We start from the raw sequence: 26,649 nt of genomic DNA, 5'->3' as shown, positions 1-26,649 counted from the left end.
GGTGCTCAGACTCAGGTGGTCGTTAGTTCTTATCTCTGTCACAGTCTCACAAACCCTGAGTTCTACAGCCCTTCACTCAAACAAACCGAAAATGGATCCCTACCTCCCTCCTTACAAGGCTTTTAAAAGATAAATTGTCCAATTAAGAAATGACACCTAAATGGTTTTCACTTTTAACCCAATCACCAACCACCCATGCACCCAGTGGGGACTTTTTTATCCAATGACACAAAACCACCCAAACCCATGGAGAAGAAGGTGAAGAAGGAGAAGAAGGGGAAGAAGAAGGAGCAGCCTATTGTAAATGCAGGCAAACACAATGGGAAGAAATGACGATGTCTGACTCAATTTAGAAGGCTGAACGATTTCTTTATTGTAGCTATGCTAAAATACATTAATATACTGTATAAAAGGAGGATAATAAAACTACATACTACTTTCTCTGACTCTGTTTCTAACTAACACAACTCGTGACCCTCTCTGGAGAGTCCAGCCCCAGGTGGGTTGGATTGGCCATCGGGCTCAAACAATCTTCACCAGAATCCAACCAAACACTCACTCCAGGTAAACAATTCTCCAAACACATTCTACATGGGAAAAACAAGGAGCAGAAATAGAAATTGTTTTCTCTTTCATTTCTCTCTGTGCACCCCTATGAAGGATCTTGAGAGGGAGAGAAATGTGCTTGCCACAGCAGCCTCCACCTTAAAACCTCCATCTTGCTCTATATATTTAACTATAGTCTAAAACCTTAAACTCTAATTTTTCCACCCTGTGATATCACACACTTCTAGTCAAACTCCACACCCACAATCCCAGTTCCATCATTCCATTTTGGAAGCTTCTCCACTGCCTCAGGTCAATGCAGTGATCTCCCGGGGGTCAGTGCCTGGCAGCACAGAAAGTCTGAAATTCTCATCATCCAGGGTTCCAGCTGAAAATGACTGTCCATCCATGCCCTCAAACCCTAATTTCAGCCGTCGAGCTCTGCAGAGCTCTCCACACACAGATTTCTGCTGCCTCTCTTCAAATTAACTTCTCCTCTCTGCCTCCGCTGTGGCCCCCAGGAAACTGCAATGGGACCTCAACTGGCTTTGGGGAAGGCTTCAACCTTCATCCCAAAGAAATCAGCTGGCACCATTCCCTCTATTTTCATGGCAGAGGCAGCTCTCTTTAACAAGTGAATCCCAAACAGAACGAGCGCTTTGACAATTATCATTTTGAACAAATATTTCCAGCTCCACGCAAAACACCGTGGCACAAAAAAAAGCAAACTTTCAATAAACAGAAAATAGATGATTGTTCTCAAATGACAGCTTTCGTGCTGTTTATCCCAAAGGATCCTCGGAGCTTATGGAGTATGAAATAAATTTGCCACTGGTTAAAAATGTAAATTCTTTAAATACATAAAACCCTAATGAAAAGGCTTGTAACATTTCCCTTTTCCTGATTCCCACTTTTCTCTTTTTATCTTCCTAGAAGAAGACGTTGATTATAATTACAGTGGAAACTAAAATGTAGGCTTGATTTTGTGTTTAAAAAAAATTTGGGAAGCAAAAGGAGCTCTTGGTGTGATTGGGTGTGTGTGTGTGTGCTTCCACACATGCATGTGTGGCTGAATAGTGTCATGGCATTAAAAAATACATAAAAGCCCTGATAAATTCCATATTTAAATGCACATAATTTGTGGAGAGCACACAGAAGAGAGGTTCTGCTGATGGAGATGAGAGAGGAAAGCTGCTCTGAGCTTCCAGCCCCTCTTTAGTGCCTGCAGAATGCACAGGGATGCAGAGGGCAGAGGCTGAGGATGGAGGGATCAGATCCCTTTGTTATAGAAGAGCTCAAGTTTTGTTCTGGAGTTTGCAACCCAGATTCTCCTCTGCTTCTTTATCTCTTAGTCAGAAGAGCACAGACACAAGAGCCCTCACAACAGAGGGCTGTTTGTATTTTTTGTGAAATGCCTCGCAAACACTTTCTGCTTTTTTCCTAAAAAAATACTATTTCTACAATCAAATAAACAAACAAACAGTGGGAAAAAAGAAGTGTACCATCACCTTCTTTTAGTTATGACAGAGATAAAAGTACAAAAGGAGCTCTAATGTTCATGTGGGCTTGAATTCAGATTCAAATTGTGCTTTATATAAAATTTAGGCATTCTTCACGTTTTATAAGTTCTTCACGAGGGAACTTTGACTTACTGGGTTGTCTAAATTTGCTCTGAGCATGAAGCTCACGCTGCCTCTGGGACTAAATCAGGCAGCCCAAGTAAAGCCTCAGTCAGGTCTTACCCCAGGGTTGTGGCAGGGGAAACCAAAGGGCTTGAAAATGCAAACCCACAGTCACGTTTCTGTGCTAGATAGGGCATTTTTCACAGCACTGTTCAGTGATATGAAATTCATTCCATTTTCCATTGTGTTAATGACAAAGAAGTTGGGAAAAGTTTAAAATAGTCTGAAGCAAACTAAAATATTCATTGCCCACTTCACATTTTTATGTGTCCCTTTTTTATTAGGACTGGAGATGCTGAAAAGTATTTTGTTTTTTTAATAAGTGATTTATTTATGTGAAGAATAAGAAGGAAAGGTTCCTCAGAGAAACAGATACTTCCAATCTCCTGCTAATAGTATTTCAGAGATTGAAAACAGTGGGAAGTTGTCATAGAAGATCTATTATAAAGATTATAGCAATTCTAGGGCTGTGATTTCCAAAGGTCTTGTTCCAGCTTTGACTACTTTGAGAGCACAAAAGGATTCCAGACTTTCCCTTGGCTGGAAGTTTTCAACACCTTCCTTCCATGTCAATTTTCTTCTGTCAAAATATGACTGCATCTTTTCCCTCTGGGAGAAAGGTGATTTAAGTCCTATAAATGCAGCACCTTTCATAGGTTGGCTCTTCTCTCCTTGGCCACATATTTTCAGACATTTTTCAGTAATTCATGGTCTCAAACCCTCTGTTTCCTTCTCCTATCCACCTGAGCTTTACCAAGCACAAAGCTGCCTGAGGGCACGAGGAGAAATGAGTGTCAAAACCTCCCCAATGCATTTCCTCAGGAACTCACGATGAAGCAAAATCAGCTCTCAGATATTTTCAGATGAACCTCTGGCTGAAGAATTTGGGAGGATGCGACTTTCCAGCCTTGCCTCAGAGCTGTGCTGGGAGCAGTGCATGAGGAGTTTCTCAGGCTCCTTCTCTTCCCACATCTCATTGTTCCTGTGCCAGAAGAAAAGAACCAGAACTCTATTTTTAGAGTCAGTTGTTCCAGCTAAATGCATCCATCATCCTCTGAAGTTATTGTTCGTGGGTGAACCTTCTCTTTTCCTTCCAAACCCAGCTCAATTTTACAAATACGAGCTGCAATTCAGGCAGGGAGCAGCAGATCTGTTCAGAGAGAGATCTGGGCAGGCTGGACCCAGGGGCTGAACACCTTTGTGAGGGTCCTGCCCTTGGGTCTGCTGCAGCCTGGGGGATGGGGAGCTGGGAGAGGCTCTGGGGGTGCTGGGGACAGCGGCTGGACACGAGCCCAGAGGTGCCCAGGGGTGCCCAGGGGTGCCCAGGGGTGCCCAGGGGTGCCCAGGTGGACGCGAGGCCAGTGGTGGGCTGTGCCAGCCCTGGGCTGGCAGCAGGACCAGGGCAGGGATTGTCCCCTGTGCTGGCACTGCTGAGGCACCACCCCAAGTCCTGGGGCAGCGCCGAACCCTCACAGGAAGGACCTGGAGGGGCTGGAGGGGTCCAGGGCAGGGAACGGAGCTGGGAAGGGGCTGAGGGAGCTGGGAAGGGGCTGAGCCTGGAGAAAAGGAGCTCAGGGGGAACTTGGTGGCTCTGCAGATCTCCCTGAAGAGGAGATGCAATAAAGTGGAAGGTGATCTCCTCTCGCAGGGAACAAAAACCAGCCTCAACAGCACCAGGGGAGGTTGAGGTTGGATATCAGGAAAAATTTCTTCACCGAAAGGATGGTCAGACATTGGAAGGGGCTGCCCAGGGCAGTGGTGGAAGCACAATCCCTGGAAATTTTCAAAAGGCACCTGGATGTGGCATTTGTGGCCACGGTTTGGTGATGCTGGATTCATGACCAGGTTCAGCCCTCAGGTTTTCCCCACCTTTCCCCATCCACGATCCCATTCCCCAGCACAGCCCTGGAGCTGCACACAGGATCCCTCACAGCTCCTAAATTACCTGATTTGCCCTTCCAGTTTTTGTTGTGGATTCACAGAAAAGAATCAAAGGGAACTTTGCACCCTGCTGCTGCTGCTGCTGCTGCTTGGAAGTCTCTGCATGATGGATTTGTCCAAGTTATTTCTGTTAAAGGCAGCTATAAATAACTTGCATAATGCCTCAAGAGTGGTACAGAATTATTGGGACTTTTGCCTGATTAGAAGAAGTAAGAAGTAAAAATCTCTGAGGAAGGAGCTCAAGATTTTACACAGCAATAAAGAACAGAAACTGAAGGGCCATATATCTATTTGTAGGCTTAAAAATTAAGAATACACTCAAGTGTTTTGCTCAGCTGGAGATAATTTGGGAAATAATATTGGTCCTTATTTAGCCAAAACACAAATGGCCACAAGATGCCTTGTCTCACATCATGTGGGAGTTTCATCTGAACTTTTAATTGCTATAAAATAATTTATTCAGTGTTCTCACCAAAACCTTGTTTATTCCCTGTGTTTGGGTTTCACTTTTCATGCCCATGATCCAGAAGCAATTTTTCAGGAGCTGTCTAGAGAAAAAAGAAAAGGCACTTTTAAGGTGGAGAATTGGCCTTGGGCACTGCCAGGGATCCAGGGGCAGCCACAGCTTCCCTGGGCACCTGTGCCAGGGCCTGCCCACCCTCCCAGGGAAGAGTTTTCTCCTAATATTTAATCTAAACCCACTTTCTGTCAGTTTGAAGCCATTCCCCCTTATCTTGTCACTACAGGCCCTTGTAAATATTATAAAAATGCAGGAAGGAAGGCTGTTTTTCCTGGAGCCATCGTTTTGCCCAAGTTGGTTGTCTCCATCCTTCCCAGTGCTTTTTTGTGGATTCATTGAAAGATGTGTTTGTCCATCTCCTCACTCTCAGGTGAGATTTATTTCTCAGGTGAGAAATCCAAGTTGCAGGTGGGACAAGAATGCTCATGTGGCTCCTAGGCTACCACATTCACTGCTGGTTTATTTATTAAACAGAAATTTAGGGTTAGACTAATGTCTGAAAACCTCTTGGAGCTTCTTTTTCCAAGCACAGAGCTAAAGCTCTTCACACTCCTCCTTTTTCACCTGAGTGGTGTTGCAGAGTGATTTCAGTCTGTAATAACAGGATCAGATGAATCTCACTCCTTTTCACAAAACCTCAGCCTTTAATTCTCTTTTGCTGCAAAGTCAGTGCAACAGGAGAAGCTTTTATCACTCTTCTGCTTGGAATCTAAATTATACTGGATTTTGGGAAGGTGGCTACCTACTGGAATAGTTTCCAAAGAGAGCTGTTAATTCTTGCCAGAAACCCAGGAATTTTCCTCAGCTGAAAAGCTTCCTGCTAAAACCCAGGCTCCCATACCTCCTGTGAATGGGCATGCTTGGGAAGGGCTGACCTGGTGCCCTCTGGAGACACTGAGCTGAAGCTGTGCCTTCAGTGGATATTTGATGAGATTATCAAGCAGCCAGGTGTCCTGCAGAGACACAGATTCCAGCTCAGGCACCGATGCAGGAAGATGCCACATGATCATGGATAACATGGTGTTTTAATATGGCCAAAAATGTTACAATTTATAGTTCACCTAAGCCAGCCGAGAGCATCAGCAACTTGAAAGATTATGATCTTTAGATTCACTCAGTTTTCTGAGGTGACCATTGCTCAACCACGGCCCAGCGAACATTTTTCTGTATAAATTTGACCAGTTTAATCACCCATCAACACCACAAGTAAGAATTCTCTAGTTTTATCTGACTCAGGGCAGAGCTCAGGAGCAGAGGGACAAGTGAGCACCAAGTTCACCTTCCCAGCCTTTAGAAGTGCCCAGGAAATGCCTAGAGAGTGATGCCTCAGGTTTTGGCTTTTGTATTTTTCACATTCTGTGCTGCTTTAGTGTGTGAGTCTGAGATTCATATGAGGGGATGGTGAGCTCTGCACAGAGCAAGGAGACAAAACAATTCCTGCTCCAGCTGGGCACCAAGGACAAATGATCCAAATCTCAGCCCAGGAGCACAAACACTGTGGGCTGGAGAGAGAAAAACAAGCAGGATGGGACTGCCTGGGCTAAAGCTGGAATGGGACAATGAACTCCAAGGTGCCAATGGAGCAGAACTGATCCCAGGGAGAGCCCCCGGGAGCGCTCGTGCATTTTGGGGCCATTTTGGTTCATTTGGGTGCAGCCCTGGCTGGGCTCTGGTGCTGCCCAAGGTGGATCCATGGAGGAGATCCTTTAATAAATCCCTGCTTTATTCTTTGGCTCTGTCCAGCCTCTGCTCTAGGGCAGCCTTCTCAAGGCATCAAGAGAACAAACTCCACAAGTACCAACATCCCCTGAACCCAAAACCTGGAATACTGAGGAATATATTGTTTCCCTAATACTTAAGATTTCCTAAAGCCTTCTGAGTTTCCATTCTTGTAGAGAACTTTCTCAAACAACTTTCTGTAAAAAAAAATAGAAATTGCATTCCTTCAAAGAGGCAGAGAAATTTGATGTACTGGTAGTTTGTCCAATGTCATTGGAGAGGTGGCACCTTCACCTTCCAATCCACTGGCACCTTTGAAAAAGTATAAATGCTGGAGTCAGAAAATAAACTTCCTATTTTTCACCTTGCAATAACAGCGGCTCGCGTTGTGCTTTCACGTGTCCTGTAGTGACAACATATAAAGTATTTCCAGAGAAGAGGGGTTTGATTTCCTCACTATGGAAGCCTCCAGAAAGGCTGCCCAAGGTCACAGCCACACAATCCCAGTGCTCCCAGTCCCTCGGGAGCTCAGTGTCTGTTACCAAGCACTGGGGAGGCAATTTGGGAGCAGGCAGCACCCTCAGCACTCTCTCCTTGCAAAGCTGTCCCAGCCCCAGCCACTCAGTGCAAATAATCCCCTCCAGAAAGGCCCGGGGTTGATGCAAGAAGATTATACATTTCCAGAAATAAAACTGCTTCAACACTCCTCTAATCTATAGTTAGGGGATGTTCAGTGTATAATTTCCTCACAACCACTGGATACTTAATGGAGCAAGTGATCAGGCAGAGCTGTTTCTAGGTCAGAGACACAGTTTTGGGGAAAACTTTTCAGTGAATTCATCTCTTGGTCAGCAGTTGTTCTTGCTGCCACAGTTCAGACTTGGCTGTAGGAGGGCTTTGTCCTGCTTGAGAAACTCCCAACAATCTCAAAAGTTATTCCTAAACGCACATTGTGTGGATCTCCACGTTAGATATTGATGGATTTCATTTAAGAATTGGCTCACTCTGCATCAGTCTTTGAAGATATTCAATTTACTTTGAAGATATTAAATTCAAATAGCTGGTTTGTGGTGGGCAGAGGCCACAGGTTTTTATGGGGAGCTACTGGAATATTTACTATGAGAAGGGAAGAACCCCCTCAAGTATTGCCAGTGAAAACTGCATATAACATCTGGAATTTAGGCACCAACACAAATTAAATGATACTAAAGATCTGATGGCACTCTGGTCAATACACTGGCTCAGACAAGTGAAAAACCAAAAAACTTTGGGTCATTAGACAAGTGACCTTTCACTGCTCAAACACCCTTTTACCTGAGCAAAAGTTACATATCTTCTGAAAGGAGACTGGCTAAGCATCTTTTTCTATCTCTTTACTAGTAATTTACTATGTTTCACTATTTGTGGCCAATTTTCAATGGTTGGGTGTGCTCAGACATGCAGACATTTAACCACGTCAGCACTCAGGCAGTAAGAAGAGCCTAAAGGAACAATTTTCAGCAGGAAAAATTCAAATTACAGGATTGTAGGGGCTTCAGACAGCAAGCAGAAATCAACTGAGCATCTCAATTTTACCACCACGCACGGTCAATCAAAGCTTTGGAGGCTTTCCCTTAAGAAGTGTTAGAAAAGGACAAGAGGTGGCTCCAATCTGCTTCCCCCTCTCAAGAGAAGCTGCTGTAATTTGAAGTGTTCAACAGGATTCCAACAACACCGAGAGCTTTCCCAAAACCAATATTTGTGCTCGGCAGGAGCTCCCTGTGCTGCTTGTTGCTGCCAGCCTCTCGCTGATAAGAGCTGCAGGAAATCTTTATCCAAACCCACAGAGAACTGCACACCTGTAATGCAGAAATGAAAAAATCAGCCAGGCAAGGCCTAATCTTGCTTGGCTTTGAGTTTAGACTGAAAACCCCTCTCATTTACTGAGACAGCACAATTCAATGTGAGCAAACCAAAACCAACCCAAACCTTCCACCTGTGCCTAAGCTTTGAGTGATATTCAGAAAGATTTTTAAAGGATGATGTGTTTTTGCATAGCTGTACACATCCAGGACCTAAAAATAGGATATCTCTGCTCCTAATGCTGGTAATTTTCTGCTTTTAACAGGAAATGGGACATCCTAACACAACAGGGCTGTCCTGGAGTGGGCTGGAACTAACTCAGAAGTGTTCCAGGATATTTCTTTTTGTGAGGGTGCTGTAACACCAGATTGCCCAGAGGTTGCAGAGGTTTTGCTTGCTGGGAACACCCCAGAGCAGGCTGGATGAGCTCAGGGGAAGCTGTCCCTGCCCATGGCAGAAATGACCTTTACAGCCCCCAGGATTCCTTGTATACCACAAGCTCTGGGGCTGTGCATCTGCCCGGACTTCTGACATTATAATACAAATTTAATTATGAATAATCTCAGTCTGCGTGAGTTTAAATAGGCACAAGAATTCAAAAATTTTTGATTTTTGCAGGTGGAGCTGCACATTTTTCACTCAACCACGTGAGGAGATGTGCATCCAGGAGAGCTCTTACAAATCCTCCACAATCCACTACAGTTATAAAATTAAACTTATCCCAGAAGCACCACCTCCCCACTTTAAGAGATCTGCTGAATTAGGCAGGAATATTCCCATGAAATCTCTTAAGCAGATTTTCCTGAAGACACCAGAAAGCCTTTTCCAGACCACTCCTCCTGGAAATTTCCTTTTTGGATGTGTTCCTCTGGATTTCTGAGGGTTTATGGAAGTCCCAGGTACAGCAGAACAGGTGGTGCCTGCAGAGCCACCAAATTCATCCCTGGGAGCACCAAGGAGCCTCACCTGGCTGGGCACCTCGCCCCAGTCCTGGTTTTGTTTGGAATGCCAGCTCAGGGGGCGTTTCTGTGAACTGCAAAGCTGTTCAGGTGGAGCTGGGGAGGATTTCAGGTTTGGGGTGACATTACAGACCAGACGTGAGGAGGCCAAGCTTTAGCTAAAGCCTCTCATGTTCCTGAAGCAGGTGCCATGAAGAACCACCCCACACCCTGTAAGGTTTCTGCCTGGCAAGAATGCCAAAAGAATGGCAGGAGTTAATCCCTTTCCTAAAAGGAACTTCCAGCAAGGGCTTTCATGGCTGCTTCAGGCACATAAATGATGTTTAGGGCCATGGAGCCAGCTGTGCTTGGTAAAACTTGCAGTAAAATGCACCAACAATCAGCCACTGTAATCAAGCTCCTAATCAACCAAAATAGCTTGAAATGCACCACAGCTACCTGCTAGGAATCAGGTTTTGTTTTATTTTTATTGCTGTTTTGCTCAAATCTTGGGGTGGTGCAGCAAAAGAAAGACAGAACCAGACAAGGAGTTGCCAAAGCAAGGCCAGGTATAAATGTATTTATGGCTAATGAGGTCAACATTGCCTGGTGAATAAAACAAAACACATGAATAAACAATTGGTTTTAACCAATAATCCAATGCAAAAAAGGAAATAAAAAACATTAACTATATCACCATTGCCTCACAAGGACTTTTATTTCCTACTCCCACCTCCCCAGTAGTTAAGCATTAATAAATAATTGATAAATTTAAGCATTAGTAAATAATTAATAAATGAAAGAGTATCAGAGAACCCCCAAAAGGTATCACTGGTGTTGGGCTTCTTTCAGAGGAGTGTGCAGCAGCCGTTCACCCCTGCAGGTTCAATACTAGGGCAGAAGGTGGAAGCACATCAGAGCCCCCAGTCCCATTTCCTCTCTGGCTCTGCAGAGCTGTGCAGCTGGCTCTGCTCTCTGCAGCCTTTTCTCCCCACAAACCTGAGTTTGAAACTGAGCTGAGCACACCCAGCCCTCCTAAAGGGGTGGAAATGGAGTTTTGGCTGTGGCCACACCAACCCACAGAGCCTCTCTAAGGGGCACCTCATGGCCATGAGCTGGCACAACCTCAAAAATAAGAAATAAACTCTGTGGGAATATTTTCAGAATAACAGGCACGTCCCCTCTTTGATGACAGCCCTCACACATGAACAGAAAAGAGAGAAGATTTGTTGGTTTGTTTTTTTTCCTGGGAAGGAGGTCTGTGCATCTTGCATTTTGCATTAATGAGCCTTTGGAAACTTCCAAGGGCTGCGTTTTCCTGTCCATTTAAATGAACGATAAAGAGGCACAGGGGGGGAATGAAGGCCCTTTCCTGACACTTGTTTAAAGGGCTGAGCTGTTTATGTGTCACTGGAGAGGCATTCATTGATTTCCCAGAGATGAGCTGGGTAATGGCATGCACAGATTTTCACTCGGAGTCACTGAGTCAACTGCAGGTCATTCCTGACTCCAAAGCATCAGCCCTTGCAGCAGGAGCTGCCTGACATCTCTGATCTCCCCTCATCTTGTTTCTCCTCTCCCACAAGAGCCCCAGATTACAATTCCCAGGATGGTCCCTCTGAGATTTCTACTGTCATCAAAGTTCCAGAGGAACCTCACCAGGAAACAGCTTCCTGCTTGCCAAACCCTTCTACAGCAGGGCTCGAGTTAAAAGACAAACTTGTGTGACTCAGTCAATTAATTATGTAATTAAAATTTTGTACAGTGCCCTGACATTCCATTCTGTTGTAATAGACGGGGAAATTATCCAGCTTGCCAAAACTTACATTTTGAACAGCATTTACTGGATTTTCCAGCTATCTATCTGGTATTAACCATATTTTAGGAGTAATTAGTGAGTCTATTTAGATTTTAAGTGCTATCTGCAGCCTCTGTGCAATTATTTCAACACCTTTTCTCACACTGGGAGTAAAAGGATTTGGAAGAGGGAGGGAGAACCAGCCCAGCCTGTGTGACAGTGAATGTGACCAGTGGTTTATAGAAGTTAATCAAGGTGGGAAGGGTAAGAGAATCACAGCAGCTCTGCCCGGCAGAGGTCAAGATGTCACACCTGGATAATTTAAAATGTATTATCCAAGTTGTTCCTGCAGTAGTCCCTGAATGGAGAAGCTCCTCTGGTGCCCTTAATGCTTCTCCACCTCTATCTCTTTTAGGAGCAAACCCCCTCAGTTTATAATTTTTGGCTGATTTGTGGCTCAGGTTCTTTGTGCAGAAACTCAACCCCATCACTCGTTGCTTGTCCTCAGGAAAGTCAATTCTCCACAGAGACATTTTATACTTGAATTTTGTAATGGCACCATTCATGGTCCCTGAGCTAAATTAACTTCTGCCTTCTTTCCACTCTTTGAAAATGGGAAGTTGAGGACAGGGTTATATTTTATTGATTTTTGACTTAGTTTGAACACCCAACATCCACACTGCTCAGAAATTCTCAAACATGTAAGGAAATGGGACAGAAAAATGGTCAGAGCTGACATTTTCCTTCTTTCTACACCCCAAACAACCCCTGCAGCACTGTGAGGCTCTAGAAAGAAATCGTGAAACATCCAAAATGATACAAAACCCCAAAATGAAACCTGGATACTTGTGCCTGATGTAATATTTGAGTTACCCACGGGTTCTACATGGGAACTTCTGAATTCCTTCACCCCCCTTCCGCTGAGGAGCCCAGATTTACAATGAAAATGTAAAGATTTGGATTGCTAAAGCACTTTGAGCTTTGTTAGGGTGACATCCAGTGGCACTGAAAGTTTTCTTGCTGGTGGCAGCCTAAAGCAGAGGAATCTCTATTGGAGCAGTAGCAGCTGTGCAAACATTCCTGCTCAGGATCACGTCACTGACCAGGACAGGAGAAGCAAAAGCATCAGCTGAACCCTCCAGATTAAAGTAGGGCATGGAAACTAGTAATAAATTTATATAAATGACATGCTGGTGTTGGGAAAAGCAGAACTCTCCGCTTGATTATGGAATTTATGGAAATTTCTGAAGAGCAGAATCCGGAAATCCCAGCTTATTGAGTTCAAAGGCACCTTTAAAACATCACCTAAGAACCAGATCCCTGTGCACATCTGGGCCCCGCACCCTACAGAAAGGAACCCACCTCAACTAATTCTTAAATGGTCAAAAGAACAGGGAGATGAAACACTTCACACAGGACACCCTAAAAGCGGGAAAGGCTCCAAAATGAGGCAGATGTCACATGCCAGAAATGAGGTATTGGAACAACTTGGACAAATTTTTCCATTCCAATATTAATTATAACCTGTTCTACTGCCTGCTGCTTCTGCAAGATTAAGTTCCAGATTAATTCACTGTTTTATTTATTTTCTGTGAACATGCAAGTCCACACATAGTCCAAGCAGGATGGCAGAACCAAGCTCTACCCAGCAAATATTTTTATTTAAAACAAGTTTTGCAGGGATGTGGAGAACACACTCCCCTCTGAGTCCAGTTCCTTGGTGCAATCTGGTGCTCCAAAGAACAGCAGCAGAAGGAAAAAGAGAGGAAAAGCCTGGTTTGAGCCTGGCAGAGGGGAGCCCATGTTGAGGTTTCAGACATTGCCACCCTCTCTGATCTTTGTGGCTGAGCTCCCACTGGGGAGGTGCTCAGTCGGGTCCCATCCCCCCAGGCTGATGGGCTCTAATCCTGCCCAGCCCGGCCCCCAAACCTGCCAAAAGCATCTCCAGCAGGCAGCCAGAGGAGCCAAAGTGAGCCAGACTGGAGGAAGCGGAGAGGGAACAAATGCAGGGGCCCTTGGCAGCAGCTGAGGCTCCGTCTGCCCCAGCAGGGGCTGCTCCAGCTGTGGGGCCGATCCAGCTGTGGGGCTGCTCCAGCTGTGGGGCTGATCCAGCTGTGGGGCTGATCCAGCTGTGGGGCCAATCCAGCTGTGGGGCTGCCACAGCCAGCACTGAGGGACAATTCCTGAGGCAATTCCTGCTGTGGAGAACCTCAGGCCACGGGGAAGGTGAGACTTTGAGCACCAACTTTTCCAAGAAAGGAGCCACTGGAGTGGAGAACCAGAGCTGGGGTCGAACACCAGGTGAGACAAACCTGGAAATTGGCAGCAGAACAGGCCAATGGATTTCCCTCTGTCCCCTCCTTCCTTTCCCACACAGTTCTTGGCAAAACAAGGAGAAAAACATAGAAAAGGTGTTGAGGGAGGACAGATTTATCAGAGAATCATTTAGGTTGGAAATGCCCCCTAAGACTGAGCCCAGCCACTAAGCCAGCACTGCTGGCACGTCCAGGTACAAGTTACAGCAGGATTTAGGCTCAGCCTCCATCAATCTGCTGGGATACACAAGAAAAGAAAATATTTCTGGTTTAACAGATGCAGGACACTGTCCTCCAGCTGCTGCTTTAGACACTCTTTGTCCTGCAAGTTTAATGGTGCTGAAGAGCCAAAAGTACAAAACAAACACAGCTTAACCAATGCAAAATCTGCTTCAAAAGACAAAATTGCTGAAGCAATTTCCAACATTTTTCCGAAGCAAATGTTGCTCAGACAGACAAATCTGGTTCTGACATGCTCCCCAAAAATAGCCATGTCAGACTCAGAATTTACATCTACATAAAGAAGGTTAATGAACCAGGCAAATTGTACTGCACAGGAAACAAATGCCAAATATTGCTCTTAGCTTTTTCTTGTGAGTCAGTGGCTGCTCTGGGAATGGAGGCACTCAAATAAATAGTACCACATCCTCAGTGTAGTTGGAACATTCCAAAATGCCATGGAGATGTCAGTCTGCATGTCAGAATCGATGTGCAAGTTTGTCAGGAGAAAAGCAGGGGGAATTTGGGGCTTGAAATAGTCACCAGCTTCTAGGGTTTAGTTTAAAAGTTATAATTGTCTAAAAGTTATAATGGAAATATATATATAAAATAGAAACCCAGTAAATAAAAATATCCACAATACAACAAAATTAGGTAAAGGTAATAAATCACAAAAAAATAAACCCTATATCTATAAGTTTTGAAAGTTATGTATTACCTTATAACAAAGAAATTTGTAACTACTCTTAACCTATAACCAATTACTTAGTCATTTAAAATCTCACAACCTCCTAGATATTTATCTATATTAAAAATATATATACTTATATATATCTAAATATAAAAATATTTATCTAAACAATAAATAATTCTTAACATAAAAATAATCCCATCCCTTCATTAAAATCAACAACAATAATAGGTTTATTAGTAGTAATGGAAGCAAGGCCACCTCAGGATTGTAAATCAGGCTCTTTGTTCAGAACTGTGCTGTAGAAATTAACTTTTCATGTGAAATCATAAGAGATACATATTTATTCCTGTCTGAAAAATAAATATTCCAGTCAGAGGTGACAAGACAATTCAGATTATTTAAGGATGTTCAGGGCTCCAGCCCAAGACAAGAATTGGAAGCATTTACAAGGTTTGGGAAAAGAAGGGCTTTGAGAAAGCAGAAGAATTTTCCCTGCTATTGACAGAAATGCAGCAATGCAGCTCCTTTGCAGCATCCCAGAATTCCCAGGGCAAACCCTGAGGGTCCAAGCTGGGATTTCACAGAACTCCCAGAAATTAGAGCGAAATGGCCTCGAGAATGAGAGAGCTCCCAGTAACCGTGCTAGTCTCCCAGTTGAAGCTTCAGTATAAATTATGCCTCATTTTTCCCCTTTTAGCCACGTCCTGGTCCATCTCAGGTGGTTTTTTCCTCTCACACAGCTGCTTTGCAGCTCTGGTCACAAAGAACACACAGAGACAGGGCAGGCTTTGCTTAAAATACAAGCAGGAACACAATTAAATACAAATTGCATTTTGTTCCTTTGCTTAGAATGCAAGCACAAACACAAATAAATACAAATTGCACTTTGCCCCTTTGCCTGCTAGTTTTCACCTGCACCTCATCACCTTACACCTGGATACAAAACTCTGTGGGTGTTAATTACACCTGCTTCTAATTAAATAGGAGGTTTGCTTCAGCTGTTAATGCTCTGATTCCCAGATATTCCCTGAGGAACCTCAGGACCATGGCTGAGGATGGGCTGACAGTGGGGATGTTTTAGGTGTGCAGACTGGATGTTCTGAGATGTTCTTCAGAAATATTGGGCAGGGTTCAGACAGAGCAAGAATAAAGTGAGGAGTGAAAAAAAAATGTGAATTTGACTTCCCAGGTTCATGTAACTTGACCTGACCAACAAACATTAAATTGTTGTGGCCTTTCCCACAGGATGTCTTGTCATTTTTTTCCCTCAAACCCCATAATTTAAACATCTATACCAGTCTCAGTGACAGCTCAGGGCAGCTTCAGCCTGAAGCTTTATGGATATTTAAGAAAGAAATTTCATTTTATCTTCTTGTAAAGACTCACTGCATTCTTTGCATCGTGATTCAGATCCAAGGAAACCTCTCCCGACCCTCTGTCTTCCAGCTCTGGGGACAGACAGATTTTGTGTTGGCATGTGCTGCCACCTAATGATATGGAAACCAAGACTTTGGAAGGAAAAACCACAGAATTGCATTAAAAAAAAAAAAAAAAAAAAAAAAAAAAAAAAAAAAAGCAGCTACAGAAGGGATTTGTAAATTTTATCACCTGGAAGGGCAAGTCCATGTATGAGAAGATGAGGGTAGAAATGAATGTTTGTGGAAACCCAGGGCACCGGGAATATTTCTCTGTTTGCTCTGGGGTGTCCTGACCCCAGGGCAGCTCTGACTTTGACCTCATTCATGAAGAAAACTTCCAAAGCCTCAAGGTAAACCAGAAACCACAAAAGTGTGAAATAGATTGTAGAGATTGTAAAGAGTAATGTATTATGTCACATGGGTGAGAAATTTAGGTTTTAGGATTTTTGGTATGTTATAGATGGATACAAGATGGAGGATATGGGGTGTTGTCTTGAGTTCCTTTCTTCTTCTTCCTCTTTCTTCTTGGGTTTGGGTGGTATCTTGTAATTGGGCAGAAAAATCTGCATTGCAGGTCTTTAGGGGTCAGTTATTGGGTTAGAAAGGAAAATAATTTAGGTGTCACTTCTTAATTGGGTAGCTTAATTTTTGATTAGACTTACAAGGCCTTGCACAAGAGATTGTTGGCCATTTTTGTGCTGTTTTCCTGCACGCGGAGTCTGGTGCAGACAGTGTGCTGAAGTTTTGATAAGGTAACAATAAACTGAAGCTGAAAACTGAAAAAGTCCAATGCAGCTCTGGTTCCTGACACAGAACTGCTCCAGGAGGGTCTCCCCTGCCAGGGGAGCCCCCAGGGAGTTGCCCAACTTGGGGCTCCCAAACTCACAGGTGCGAGGTGGGGATTGGATCCAAACCCAGGTTCAGACCTCTTCTAACCAAAAGGTGTCCCCAGAGCACCACAGAAATTCTGCCCAAAGGTTCTTTGAGGAGCACCTGCAGCCCGGGGTGAGGTTACCCTGCAGCTGAGAGAGCACAGGAACCTTCCCCAGGGAGCTGCTGCCTCCTGCACTGCACAGGGCACGCAGCACAAACAGCTCCCTACAATTCCCCTTCTGAAATGGGACTTTCAGCTGGGAAAAATCTGATTTTTGAGTCAGATTTCACTCACTTGATAAGAAGAGATTATCTGTCTTGGATAATTCCATGTAAATGCAGAGTGGTGGCTGCTGCAGGAAGCAGAATTCGTGTGTGCAGAATTCCTCAGACAGTTCCATCAGCCCATGAAATATCCACATTGCCTTAGTGACAATCCCAGAGAGGCAGAGCCACGTTTCCTGCCCCCAATGCTGCCTCTGCACCCCATCCTGCCTGCAGACTCCTCCCCAAAACACAACTAACAACACAGCTTCTCACAGATGTGATCATTTCACACAAAATGCCCAAGCTCTATAAAAACACAGGTAAATTGAACTCCTGCAGCTGAACAGATAAAAAATTAGTTTACTTTGCTACAACAACTCAAAGGATACTTACTATTAGGATTAGTCCAGACTGTGTGTTACAGTCCCTAAAAAACCCCCACACTTGGCTTTGTCAATACCTGCCCAAAAAAACCCTTTGATTCCAATAATTTTGAACCACTTTACTTGAATTAGCCAAATAATTAGGATTTTTTAATTAGCAACAGCACTGTAATTCACAGAGCAGGCTTAAAATTCAACCTGCGGGGTGGGGGGGTGGTGGGGTGAATAAAGCAGGGGTTTGAGGAGGCTGAGCTTGCCAAGGGCAGAAATAATTAAGGAAAAACTTGCACATTCAGTGAATCTAAAACCTGCAAAAAATCTGCCAATTTGGATCACAAAAAAGCCTCTGAAAACACCCAGAAACACAGGAAAAAACCCAAAAGCTCCAGAAGCAAAAACACTAGAAAACTAGTTGAAAAATAAAGCTGCCACCCCTCCTTGCTGCGTGCTCAAGGAAAGGAACCTCTGTGTGCTGTTTGCAGGGCTGAAAGCAATGATGTACAAGTGACACTCAAATCAGCTTTTCATTTTTTCCTGCTTATATTTGGATATTATTTCCAGCAAATCAGCCCAGGTTATACTTAAAAATCTCTGCATGTTTGCCAAGCTCTTTCCTGAGACTTCACAGGAAACTTTTTGGGTTCTTGGGGCACAGATTCCTCCTCCCACCTCCCTCAGGTACCACTTTTGTCCTTCCCAACATCTGAGCTTCAACATCTTCCTCTGCTCCTGGAGCAGAAGGGGAAGGGCTGTTAGAGGCTGTTAGCTAATTGGATTAATTAAGAGAATTTGGCTGCACATGATGACCATGACTGAGGAAGGAGAGTGAGGTGATAAGGAGAGAAGGCAGGAAGAAGTTGGATTTTTGGGAAGAAGCTGGAAGGAGAGCTGTGGTCTCTCCTTTCCTTGAGCACGCAGCAAGGAGGGGTGGCAGCTTTATTTTTCAACTAGTTTTCTAGTGTTTTTGCTTCTGGAGCTTTATTTCCCAGCCCCCCAGTTTGTTTCTAAGGTCAGATCTGTCTCATTTCTTGCACTCTAAGCACTGGGGAAGGCACAAGGGGCCAGGGCTTGGCTGTGCCCCTGTTCCCTGCCCTCCCCGAGCGTGTGGCTGCCAGGGCTGTGACACCAGTGCTGAGCAGTCCCACGTCACTGCTGCTGCCAAACTTAGCCCTGGCCCTGGAGGAGTCTGCCCAAATAGCTGCTGTTTGCTCTTCTGAGCATGGCATGCCTCTGCCACAGACAGCTTCCAGCCTTTGGGGAGAGGGCAGGGATGATTCATGCGTGAGGAGCAGGGGAAGGAAGGGGACAGTGTCAGCCCCGGCTCTCAGTGCTCCTCAGAAGATGTTTTACAGCAATGTTGAAGAAAAGCTGCTGTGCCTCTTCCAGAGTGGAATGGAGGGTGGATTGAGGGGCTGGATTAACCAGCACACCCCAATATTTTGTCATTTACCACTGCTAGCAAGGAATTCTTGACTCTCCTTAGGCTGCTCTTCTTGTTTAATTGGAATACTACAGGGACTCCCTAATTCTAAAAGCCATGGAGCTCATCAGAGTCTGGAAGCTGATAACAACACCTGGGGAGAAACAGGGGCCTGGCTGTGGCTTCTGGCACAGGGTAAAACAGCACAGAAGCACCCTGGAGTGGCACAGCCAGAGAGGAGTGGAAAGGTTTTATCAAAACCCATAGCACATTTTCCTTATTAGAGCCAAACTTGGGTAGTCAAGATGAGAAAGAGCCTTTAAGAAAAGAATTTCATTTCCTGTGTTGCAGGCTGCTGTATAAGAGGGTGCCTCAGGGGATAAGAGCAGAATTTTTCATGGGTGTGTTGTGTACTAAAGCAAGAATTTCTCCCTGTACATGGGTCAGAGATGTAAGAGAGGATCATAGCAAAATATGGGTTGAAAGGGACCTTAAACCTCACCCACCTTCACACCTCCCACTGTCCCAGGCTGCTCCCAGCCCTGTCCAACCTGGCCTTGGGCACTGCCAGGGATCCAGGGGCAGCCACAGCTGCTCTGGGCACCTGTGCCAGGGCCTGCCCACCCTCACAGGGAATAATTCCTAATTCCCAATCTCCCATCCATCCCTGCTCTCTGGCAGTGGGAGCCATTCCCTGTGTCCTGTCCCTCCATCCCCTGTCCCCAGTCCCTCTCCAGCTCTCCTGGAGCCCCTTCAGGCCCTGGAAGGGCTCTGAGCTCTCCCTGGAGCTTCTCGTCTCCAGGTGAGCACCCCAGCCTGGCTCCAGAGCAGAGGGGTCCAGCCCTTTCATCACTTTTGTGGCCTCCATTTGACTTATACCAACAGCTCCACATCCTTTGGATGCTGGAGGTCCCAGAGCTGAACACTCCAGGCACCCAGAAGAGCATAAAAAGCATAAAATCAGAGCATGAAAGATGATGGGGGGCACAGAGCTGGGAGTGAGGCTGTGGCTGGGAGTTATTTCATTGCAGTTCAGCAGCAGAAGATGCATTTCCCCTCCCTGGGCAGCTCCCTCCAGCAGCAGCCTCTGGCAGGACAGGGGCTGGAGGCACTGGGAGCTCGGCAAAGCCAGCCATGAGTGCCAGGGAAGGGGCAGCAGCAGGAGAGTGCTGGCTGGTCACCACCTTTTATATGTATATTTATATTTATATTTATATTTATATTTATATTTATATTTATATTTATATTTATATTTATATTTATATTTATATTTATATTTATATTTATATTTATATTTATATTTATATTTACAGTGTTTCTACTATTTGTGTTATTTATATTTATATTTATGCCATTTATATTATTTATGTTTATATTTATATTGTTATACTCACATTTATAATATTTATATATATCTATATCTATAATCTATATTTGATTTTTAAAAATTTAATAATTTTAATATTTTAATATTTTAATTTCTATTTTATATTGTATTTCTATTTATAATCTTTATATTTACTTTTGTCTTATATTTTTATCTATATTTATTTATATCTATATTTTATATAGATATTGAGATATAATATAATATAATATAATATAATATAATATAATATAATATAATATAATATAATATAATATAATATAATATAATATAATATAATATAATATAATATAATATAATATAATATAATATAATATAATATAATATAATATAATATAATATAATAGGCTGAGAGAAACTGAAATTCCCTGGGTCTATATCTCTATTTATTTAATTCTGTAGTTTCTATAGATATTTAGATTTTTTAATATATCTATATTAATATATATCTATTTATATATATAGATATAATTATAACATACATTGATTATATATTTGAATACTTATATATCTATATATATATAGATATCTATCTAAATTTATATATCTGTATATACAGATAAAACTATTATATATATTGATTATATATTTGGATATTTATATGTCTATCTAAGTCTATATATCTATTTATATCTAAATATCTACATAAAACATAGATATAAATAAATATAGCTGTAGACCCCAGGGAACCTCAGTTTCTCTCAGCCACAGATTTGCTGCATGACCTCAAAGAAGTTACTAAACCTCCTTTTGCTTCTCAGTTCCCCATTTCACATCAAGGGACATTGGTTTGCTCTGCCAGGGTAGCTGTGATTATTTAATTCATTAGGGGAGTGTCATGTCAAGTACATTGATATAAATTAAAATACACAGAATGGGGTTTGCCCATTTCCTTTAATTTTTGAGAACACAGTAAGTAGACGAAATCTTGTGCCCTTCAAAACCAAACAGAATCTTTTTTCGTGTAAAATGTTACATAAACCTTAGTGGTTGTTCACTTTTATTGTATTATTTTTAAGAATTCTGCAAATATTTCAGAAAAAGGCAGTTTGTTCCTACTGCATAAAAAAATCATCACCACAGAGCTGGATTTTTATTACATTTTCCCCTCATATAATTTCAAAAAAAAAAAAAAAAACCCAACAACAATTAGGAAATTTACTCTCCCCACAAAAAGAAAAAAACCCATGAAATCAGTAAAGCGTTAATGAAATGAGCAATAGGGGGATGAGCGCGGGTGAAATGTCCATGGCAGCACGGGGCAGCAGCTCCTGGGCAGCCACAGCTGCCTGGGGGGCTTGGGCAGGGACCAAAGCACTCACACAAAGCACAGGGAGCACTTTTTGTCCTACAGCAGCGTTTGTCCCCATCCCAGTGATGCTTTGGGATTTCTGCTCTTGTATTTTTCCATTTCTGTGCTGCGTTAGTGCATGATTTAAATTCTATACAGAGTGCTGGTTACTGTCCTCACATTTTGGTCAGATGCAACAATTCCTCTCTGGGACTGGACCTCAAGGACACCTCACTGCCCCAGGCCCCAAAAAGTGCAAACAGAAGTGAGCTGGGGGGAGCAGCCTGGGGGTAAATGACTTCATTTCCTGCAGCTGGAATTGGAGCATTAACCCCTGCTATGGAAATGGCCCAAACTGAAAATTGTGTGAAAAACTGGTGCCCATCGCCCACCTTGGGTGCAGCCTCTGAGGCTGTGGCTGCCCAAGCTGTGCCTGCTGAAGGCTTTAATAAATCCCCACTTTATTCTCTTCCCCTTGCCTGGCCTCTGCTCTGGGGGCTCTCCAAGGCAGCAGTTTCCTGTCCCATCTGCAGTGCCAAAACCACCGAGGCATCACCTCAGTGGGGTCACTTTGTGCCCATGGATGGCCCCAGGAGCCGCAGTGCAGGAGCTGAACCTCTTGGCACTGCCTCAGAATCCTGAGTGCCAAGAGAATGACGCTGAAATGCAGGCCAAGCACAACCCAGAGGTTCTCAGGAGTCCTGAAATCCAGGCCAAGCGCAACCTAAAGGTGCATCTCCCTTCAGTGGTCAGAAAACATCTTCCCATTCTCCCTGGGAGCAGCCATAACCCAGCCCAAGGCCCACGTGCGGCTCCGGGGCCTCGGTTCTGCAGCCTGGAGAGAAAGCCCAGGAAGGGACAGACACAGGGTCACAAATATTCCTGATTTGTTGGGACTTCCAAAAATGTGAATTCCTAGATTTTGGAGTGTCAATGTCAATTCAGTTTTTTCACTGTAAATAAATCAATCTGTGGTTTCAATTCTGGGAACATTGCCAGTTTTCCCATGGGATGGAGTTTTGGTTCCCTCTAAGGGAAGCACAAAAGAATGGCTCTGTGCCTTCCTTAATCCAGGTTTCTTCCAAATGTCCTGCTCCAAGCACCTCACAATGGAGACATGCAAACAGGACCTAGAGGATTTGAAGTCCTCTGTTAGGCTTCCACCTTGCCACACACAAAATAAAGCCCTACTAATAAGATAAAGTAAAAATGAAATGGCTCTATTAGATTTAATGAAGTGACTCAAGACAAAGCAGTTCCATAAAAATGCTTTTTTTTAAAGAAGCAACAGCAAGAGCTCAGAGAAGTGCTGACTGCAGGTACAGTTCTAGCCAATATTAAGATATATTTAGTGATTTCTAGGGAAATATTTCCTTGGGAGAAGGTCAGGAGACATTTCTGTTTCTTACAACTCCAAGTGCTGTGTCTGAGCGCCAATGGGTTGCAGTCGCAGAGAAGGCAGCAGGGTTTATGACATTTCTTCTGGGCTGTCTCTTGTCTCTGCCCCCAAATCCTTTGCAGTGCAGGACGCTGTTCCTCCACAGGTTTTGCACACAGCCACCAAATAACAAAAACAAACCAAGAAAAAATTGTCCAGAACAGATAATAGTGTTTGGAATATTATCAGGTAAAAAACCCACATCCTAAGCCAGAGCTTATTTTTCATACTGGGGCATCTGCACACCTCCTGGAAGAACCATCCAGCAGCTGGATCCACGTACAAAACCAGCTTAAAACCAGGGTTTTAACCCTAACCAGTCCAGAGCAAGGCCTGACTGAAAAACCCAGCACTGCTCCCTCTGTGCCACCGAGGGGTCACAAGAGCCCTGTGTGAACCCCCTCCCTGCAGCACACAGAAATCACCTCCTGGGACTCCTGCACAGATCAAGGACATCACCCCAACCTTCTGCTAAAGAAATTCCTCTGTGATTTCAGTCCAAGCCTCCATCCCATCCAGGGCAGAGGAGTCACTGCCTGATCTGAGGGAACCTGGAAAGGACCTTGAAGAGGAATCAGAACCCCATGAGCTGCAAGGCTCATCCAGTCCAGCTGCTGGCCCTGCACAGGACACCCCAAATCCCACCCTGTGCCAGCAGAGGAGCTGTGTAGTGCTACACATTGGCATTGTAGGATCCTGGATTCCTTTGCAGGGGAATGAGTTGTACAGACAGAGAGAGCCCTAAACCTGGCCCTAGAGCTGTTCTTTTCCTCTCAGAACATCTCCAGCTCTGTGAAATCACCTTGATCTCCTGTTGGAGGAGCACACACAAACACAGGTCACTCCAGGGAATGGGGAGTGCCGGCCAAAATTCAGGAGCAGCCACCCATGGAGGAGAATGGCGAGGTTGGGAGCACATCTTGTCAGAGACCAGGAACTTACAGCAGAAAATTCAGAGCCCTTCAGAACCAGCCTCTATCCAATCTCCAGGAAAACAGTGGCTCAGAATGGGCCCATTCCACATTTGCAGCCCTGCTGAAGCCAGTGGAGGGTGGAGGGAAGGAGGTGGGAGCAGCTGAGGCGGCGTCAGCATCACCAAACTCGCCCTGAAAGGAGATTTCTTCCCAAGCAAACCACAGGATGGGCTGGTCCCCTTTATATACACACATGGAGAGCTGAAATGGGCTGAAATGCTTATAGGTTAGAAGGTCTATACAATGTTACACCTGCCACAAATCAAAGTAGAAAAGTTTTACAGCACATTATACAGGTCCCTCTAAAGTCTAAAAAAAAAGACCAAAAAACATTGACTGGAATCACCATATTACAAGTCATCACTAACAGACCACATCATACTATTTCTTTTTCTTTTACAGAATCATTACAGATAGAGTAATTTAAAAAAATCACTTTTTAAACAAGTATACAATTTTCACTTTAAAATTAACTGGTTAATAAAATTCTGTGCAAAACAAGCCAGCCTCTATAATTAAGTGAATTTATTTATTTCTTTATACAAAAAAAATAAAACACCAAAAAAAAGTTCTTTCAGAAATGTGTCTCCTTTTCTGTGATGGTAGAAATGTTGCCATCTCCTTTCAGTTTGGCATCGCAGTCATTTATTGCTGCAATGTAGGCTCCTCCTCCGAGCTTGCCCCGCATTTTCAGGTCTGAGCTAGGTGTAATCAACTTCCTGAATTTCTAGAAAATTGGAGAAATTGGAAATCATTACATTTTTCTTGGCCACAGACACACCTCTCTTTAACAGATTGATGATAAAAGACTTTTCTCCTGCATGTCTGCCTCTCTTTATTTCCCTGTTGTGGGCACACCCTCAGACCTGCGGGCTGCACAATTCTGGATAAATCCCACCAGACCAAAGAAGGCAAAGCTCAAAGCAAAGTGAATTTTTATGCTGATTTAATCATTCCCTTTCATGAAGACTCTCAGCACTGTGTCTGTTCTACAGCTACATTTTGTTTCTCTTTTTATCATCATTGATGTCCACTGGGAAAAGCAAATAAACCAGAGACAGCCGGGGTGTATTGAGCTGTGATAAAGCAAAATCTACTTTCTCTTTTCTAGCAAAGACATCCACAGCAAGGTTGCTGCTCACAGCAGGAGGTTGGCTCCTCAAGAAGCTCCCAGCTGTGATTCAAACCATCCTCTTGTCATCCTGGCAGGGAAAAGATAACGACCTGTCTGCAGTGCTGCAGCTCCAGCACAGTCTGCTCACCTGCAGGGGCAGATGGGGCTGCTGCATTGAGGAAATATTGAATGTTTAGATTTGTGCAGACTTCGTTTTTTGACTCTCTGAGACAACTAAATCACGGACAATTCAGATTTAATTTATATACCCAGTAAAGATTTCCTAGGCAGTCTCCAGGCTGTGTTTAATCAGCTGAACGGAGTCTTTGCAATATGGACAAAATGAGGCTTTTCTGCAATGTTGGAATTCCAAATGGCTGGAAAAGGTTTTTATTTTTTTTTTCTTCCACTATTGCTTCATTCTGCCTTTCTTTGGAGCTCCCACAGAAAGGAGGAACATTCCAAGATTAAATTGATAATAATCTCAGCCTAGACCTGAGCCAACCTGACACCAAATGTCAGAAGATTCCACTAAATCTCTTTATTTGCCTGAGTTTCTCATTCAGAGAGCTGAAATTAGGAAAACTGTCCAGAAAATGGCAGTGTGGGCAACCCAGCTCCTGGAGAAAATCCTGGCAGCACAACAAAAACCATGGGAAAAGGGAATGGCTGTTACAAACCGTGAGGGATTTGGGTGATGTTGCAGACATCTTAAGCTACAAATTGTGCTGGGACAGAGAACCTTAAATTGATTAGTTTACCACTGGCAGCAAAAAGCCCAACAGGAATTCAGAATAAAGCAGAGAAAATTCAAAATAAAGTGAAGAAAGTTCAGAATTCTCTTTCCAGCGGCGGCTGAGAGCTCTAACTCAGGGAACAGGGATGTGGCACTGCTGTTGTGATTAAAGGATGCAGGTGAGGAGTCTCACCCCCTCCCCAAGCAGATGGAATTTCCTTGGCTGGGCTGTGTATTTTTGATTAAAACAGAGAGCTGCAGCTCCCTCTCACCTCCATGAAGGTGCCTTCTGTCTTCCAGAGCTTGATGCAGATCCACAGCGGGATGCATACCATGGAGGACAGTGCCATCATCCACCCGATGCCGTAGCCCCAGTCAGGGTAGATGTACACATTGTTGTACTTTAGGGGCTTGTATTTCACCAGGAAAAAGATGAAGATTCCCTGAAACAAGCAGAGATACTGTCAGAGGTGTTTGGGCAAACCCTGTGTGTGTAACAAGGATTTGGCTGAGTGTTTAGACCAGGCCAGGCTCCCTGAGGAGGGAGAGCAGAGGGAAGCTCTTCACTCAGAGCACAAAACCCACCAGCAACATCCTATTTTCTGTACAGCTTAAATAACACATCTCAGAGGCTCCTGCAGAAATGAGCAACCTTTCAAGTTTAATCCTATTTACCTCTTGATGACAATAAACCCTGCACTTTGATGGCAAACAGCACCTGGGCAGGAAAGATTAAGTTTTGCTACAGTGAACCAGCTGTGATTCAGTAACATGAGCTGGGTTCTCTCCAACCTGTCAGGATGAAAAAGGAAAGCCAAAATTTTTGAAGTTGCTTTAATCCACTGTGTGTATCTGCAGTTCCAATGCTTTCATCCTGCCAAAACCCCTAAAAAATCTGTCTAAATTTCTAATCAAGCAGCTTGGACCATTTCAATGTATGAAATAGGAAAAAAGCTACCATGTAATTTTCTCCAAAGTGGTGAAACAAGTGCACAAGAGCAAATGGTATATAGGTCATTTCAGATTTGGTGCAGATGAGTCAGAAATTTTCCTGAGTTTGCAAATGGGAGCCTGGATCTCGAGGTAGCCCAGCTGCTGTGGTTTGCAGTTGCCATCACTGGAGTGTTACACAGC

The 26,649-nt window shown here is 43.9% G+C and overlaps 1 protein-coding gene across 2 annotated transcripts in view; it reads right to left on the bottom strand.

The window, feature by feature from the left end:
* Positions 1-20,837: 20,837 nt before the first annotated feature.
* SLC6A11 (solute carrier family 6 member 11) overlaps positions 20,838-26,649 on the bottom strand; it is a 94,798-nt gene continuing 88,986 nt past the window's right edge. For both annotated transcript variants that reach the window (XM_072935068.1, XM_012571865.5), the window contains exons 14-15: positions 25,788-25,958; positions 20,838-24,392 (exon numbers count right to left, since the gene is read on the bottom strand). In XM_072935068.1, coding sequence (XP_072791169.1) covers positions 24,240-24,392; positions 25,788-25,958 — 324 coding nt within the window. In that variant the 3' untranslated portion in view covers positions 20,838-24,239. The remainder of the gene's footprint in view (positions 24,393-25,787; positions 25,959-26,649) is intronic.

Source organism: Taeniopygia guttata, chromosome 12, assembly GCF_048771995.1.
Source record: "Taeniopygia guttata chromosome 12, bTaeGut7.mat, whole genome shotgun sequence".
Lineage (NCBI taxonomy): Eukaryota > Metazoa > Chordata > Aves > Passeriformes > Estrildidae > Taeniopygia > Taeniopygia guttata.
The sequence above is the reverse complement of the archived record's forward strand: the minus strand, read 5'-3'. Positions and strand labels throughout refer to the sequence as shown.